Raw genomic sequence first — 4241 nt, 5'->3', positions numbered from 1 at the left:
GCCAACTTACCCATTAGACACAATGAGCTCAGTGCCTAGGGCCCAAGAGACTTTTAGGGGCTCACAAAAATGTTTCAATTTCCTTTAAAATCAGAAGAGAATCATGAATATAGTCTAGCCTTGATTATATGCAACTTTTTAACCAATGCAGTCATAAAATATGATTTTTACTGTTTTTTTCTCCAGAAGTGGCCCATAGAAGTCACAATGCAGCTCTGCTTACCCAAAGCTGTGGGCCCATGTGAGAGCCACCTTACCTGGCAGGCATTGTACAGGAGCTGATGTTCGAACTTCTTGATCCCAAGAATGTTCTGGAACATCTCGTAGAGTTGCTCCTTGCTCAGAATCAGCTCGGAGGCTGCGCTGGCCGTCATCCGGGCCTGCTGCTTCCTGGGGTCCTCTTCCCCACGGTAGATGGCATCAAACTTGGCCATCCAGGAGCTCAGCACAGTCTCCTTGCTGAGGCCGTCGATCTCAGGCAGGCTACGCACCCTCTTCTCAATGTGCTTCTTGAAGACCTCCCGCGAGTCATTGGCAGAGCAGCCCCCACTCTGCACCATGCGGGCTACCCGGTCACTCTTCAGGAACACCTGAGCAAGAACAGGGCCAGGAAAGACAGAGAGTCAGCTGTGGAGGTACCAGCTTCCTGCGCTGGGCTACCCCATCCTGTGCATCACAAGAGGCACCAGCTGGGTCCCATCCTGCTCTACTACCTCCTGGCTATGTAAACTCACACAAGTCACTTATACATTTTGTACCTGTGTCCAAATCTATAAAATGAGAATAACAATAGAACTTACCAGGTGGTTGCAAGAAGTAAATGAGAAAATAATATCATGAGAGGCAGCATATACAAGGGTACTTCAAAAAGTTTGCGTTGGGCCAGCCTGGTGGCGCACTGCTACAGTGCGCCGCTTGGGAGTGTGGCGGCGCTCCTGCCGAGGGTTCGGATCCCACATACAGACCGGCCGCTCACTGGCTGAGTGAGGTGCGGACGCAACACCGAGGGTTGCGATCCGTTGCCAGTCACGAAAAAAGAGACAAAAAGGAACAGATGCTCAGACTGCATGAGTTCTTTCTCTGCCTCTTAGTTGCTGTGCAACTTTGGGCAAGTTAACCTCTTTGTGCCTCAGTGTTCTCATCTATAAAATGGGGACAATAGTAGTCTCTACATCACAGGTATTCTGCAAGGAAGATTAGATGGGTTAACGTATGAACAGCACTTAAACTGCCTGGGCCACATTAAATGCCATGTGAGTGACTGTTGTTGTTGTTATATGTAAAGTATTGGGCACGATGTCTGCACAAATGTTAACCACTTATAGTATACTCCCTCCATGATACTTGTTATAGTTGGAGTCAAACAAATATTAGGTAAATATGTGTTTAATCATCTCTCTCCCTTCCTGAAATGTAAACTGCACATGGGCAAGGACAGTGTTCTTATTCCCCACATCTTCAGTTCCTAGTGTAGCACCTGGAACTTTGAAAGTTTAACAATGAGCATATGTGTAATTCAGGCTATTTTGTAGAATGAAAAGCCAAGACTCCAGAGAGGGGAAGGGACTTGCTTTTGATAAATTGTCTGACTACAGAAGTATGGTCATTTTACTTCCTCCAGGTTCCTTCCTTCCCTGCTCTGCCTAGAGCAGACCTTGGTTGTTTTGTTGGCGCTGCCTAAGTCCTGGGACCAAACCATCTACTTAAGCACATTTTACCTTTGCTCCACTGCCCGCCACTCGGAAGCTTACACAAGGACATGGTTCTAGGGAATCATACAAGGCAGTGAAGCTGCTGCTTCATATTCACAGAGAGGAAAACATTGGATACTTTTGAGCTGTGCTTTGGTCATGCTTCAGAAGGTACATAAATATCCTGCAAGAGGTAGAGCAAATGTTCATTCCCTGTCAGATTTCGGGAAATGCCCTTGTTGGCCAGGAGACGGCATTGCTTGGCAGGCGCCTCATTGCCTCATGCTTCAGCACAGAGCCTTTCTTGAGGTGAAGAGATATTAAAAAGGTGGCCTCCATTCATTGTCGACTTAACGAACTAATTTAGATAGGAGGGCTGAGGGTTTACTTCACAGTGCCTGCTCCCCAATGCCTGAGAACTGGTTCTCACTTGAGACATTAGAGTTGATTTGAAAGTCAATTATAGAGGAAAAGGTTCAAATGAATCCTCAGGCCTTATACCAGCCTTAATGAGCTAAAGAATTCACCTGAAAACCTATAATGCTTAGTGTGTATGGTTTCTCCATCTAATTAAGATGTTATGAGTTGCAGCTACAGATCTAAATCTCAAAGAACAAAGTTTTGAGGCAAATAGAGGAAGTTTCTAGAGAGGTAACATAACACTGTAGCAGGAGCTGTAAAGCATGGTCCCAGCTAGCTCTGCCACTATCTTGCTGTGTGACCTTGGATAAGTCACCTTTCCTCTCTGATTCTCCAATTTCTTATCTGTACACTGAGGGAGTTGAACTGTAAGATTTTGGGGTTGTCCTTCCAGCTGTAATGTTCATACTCTTCTTTATGAGCCCATTCATCCTTTCTTTGGGTACTCACTAGGTGGAAGACACTGTACCAGGTGCCAGGGATACAATGGTGAGGAAAACAGATTCAGCTCTCATGTAGTGCAAAAGACATCATTGTAATAATCCCATAAAATATAATTACCATCTGGAACAGGTACCACCCAGGGAAAGTACAGGGGTCCACGGGTGTCTATGCCAGGAATCTATTCCGAAACGTGGTCAAGAAAGACTTCCTGAAAGAAAACACCTTTGAGAATATGTGAAAGATGGATAGGCGAACAGTGAAAGGGTATCTCAGAGAGAATGAACAATGTGTAAAGACCCCATGTGCCTAAGGAAACAATGAGGAGCCTGTGTGGCTGTGGCCCTGAGGGTCTGGGGAGACTGATGCAAGACAGGTGGGGAGGGGCCAGATGGCCAAGGGCGTGGGCAGAGTCATTAAGGCTGTCAGGCTGCATCTTAAGGGCACTGGGAAGCCACTGAAGGTTTTAAACTGGGACATGGCCCAATCAAGTTCATATTCTCTGGCTTTAATGTGGAAAACAGACTGAAGAGAGCCAAGAGAACAGGCAGGGAGGCCAGTTGAGAGGTACTTATAGGAGTACAGGTGACTGATGATAGCAGTGGGACACAAAGGGGTTAATTCTTTGTTGTCAGCTCTAATAAACATCAGAGGTGACATGGAAACATTCCATCAACAACTGCCTTGGGTTGAATGTCCCCCCAAACTGAATCCCCAGTGTAACTGTTGAGAGTGGGAAATGCTATTATGGTAATTGAAAGGTGGGGCGTTGAAGCGGTGATTAGATTGTAGGACCAGGCCGAAGTGAATGGATGAATGATGGTGGTCAGGGGTGTGGTTCTGAGGGCTTTTAAAGGGGAGCATGAAGAGTCTTTTGGTCTCTCTGCTCCGCCATCATCTGCCATGTGAGCCCCCTGCAGTACTGCCACCACCAAGGCCTTCACCAGCAATGTTCCCTGGACTTTGGGCTTCCCAGCTTCAGAAACTATAAGCAAATAAATATTATTTTCTTATAACTCACCCAACTTCAGGTATTTTGTAATAAGCAATGGAAACAGACTAATACAACGACAAAGCCATACTCTCCTCATCTGCCCATACCGGTGGCCTGTAAACCTAGAGCAGGCCCCCGGAATAAGCTCTCGGCCCCACATTCTCTTCCCCCAATGCCCTTCCATAGCTGCCATCTGTCATTGTTTTTGTGACTGTTTGGTAAAGATCTGATCATCCAGGCAGACTATAAATTCCAGGATGGGAGGGTTGTAGCTGTTTTTACCTATCACTTCTTCTTAGTGCCTAAGATAGTGTCTGGCACATAGCTGGTGCCCCGTAAACATTTGTTGAATTAGTGGATGAATGATAAGAACAGAGTAGACTTCTCTACTTTGAATAGAGACCCTATTGAATAAGGGGGGCAAGAGGGTAAAGAGGAAACCTGCAGGCACAATGTATGGGTCTCTCAAAACAAGTGACTTAGATGCTGTTTTCCATGGAACCTAACAAGGGGTAAGAAATCAGGATGTCGGCGCTCTGTTGCAGCTGATGTCTGTAACTGGCTGGGCAATCCCTGAATCCTGGATGTTTCATCTTCTTCACATAGTCCCTTCCTTTGACACAGTAGCCACTCGATAAATATTTCTTGAGCCACTAGTGGATGACCTTAGACAAGTCAGTTAACCTCCATCAACC

The 4241-nt window shown here is 46.1% G+C and overlaps 1 protein-coding gene across 1 annotated transcript in view; it reads right to left on the bottom strand.

Annotated features, from left to right (window-relative positions):
- Window positions 1-257: 257 nt before the first annotated feature.
- The window catches only part of LOC103597566 (calcium-dependent secretion activator 1-like), a gene marked incomplete at its 3' end in the record, with an annotated part of 127475 nt that continues 123491 nt past the window's right edge, over window positions 258-4241 (bottom strand). The window contains exon 4 of the mRNA XM_008581424.1: window positions 258-590. Within this exon, the coding sequence (XP_008579646.1) occupies window positions 258-590 (333 nt within the window). The remainder of the gene's footprint in view (window positions 591-4241) is intronic.

The sequence above is a fragment of the Galeopterus variegatus genome, unplaced genomic scaffold (genome assembly GCF_000696425.1).
Source record: "Galeopterus variegatus unplaced genomic scaffold, G_variegatus-3.0.2 Scaffold2352, whole genome shotgun sequence".
Classification (NCBI taxonomy): domain Eukaryota; kingdom Metazoa; phylum Chordata; class Mammalia; order Dermoptera; family Cynocephalidae; genus Galeopterus; species Galeopterus variegatus.
Note: the sequence above shows the minus strand (reverse complement) of the source record. Positions and strands in the feature narration are given on the sequence as shown.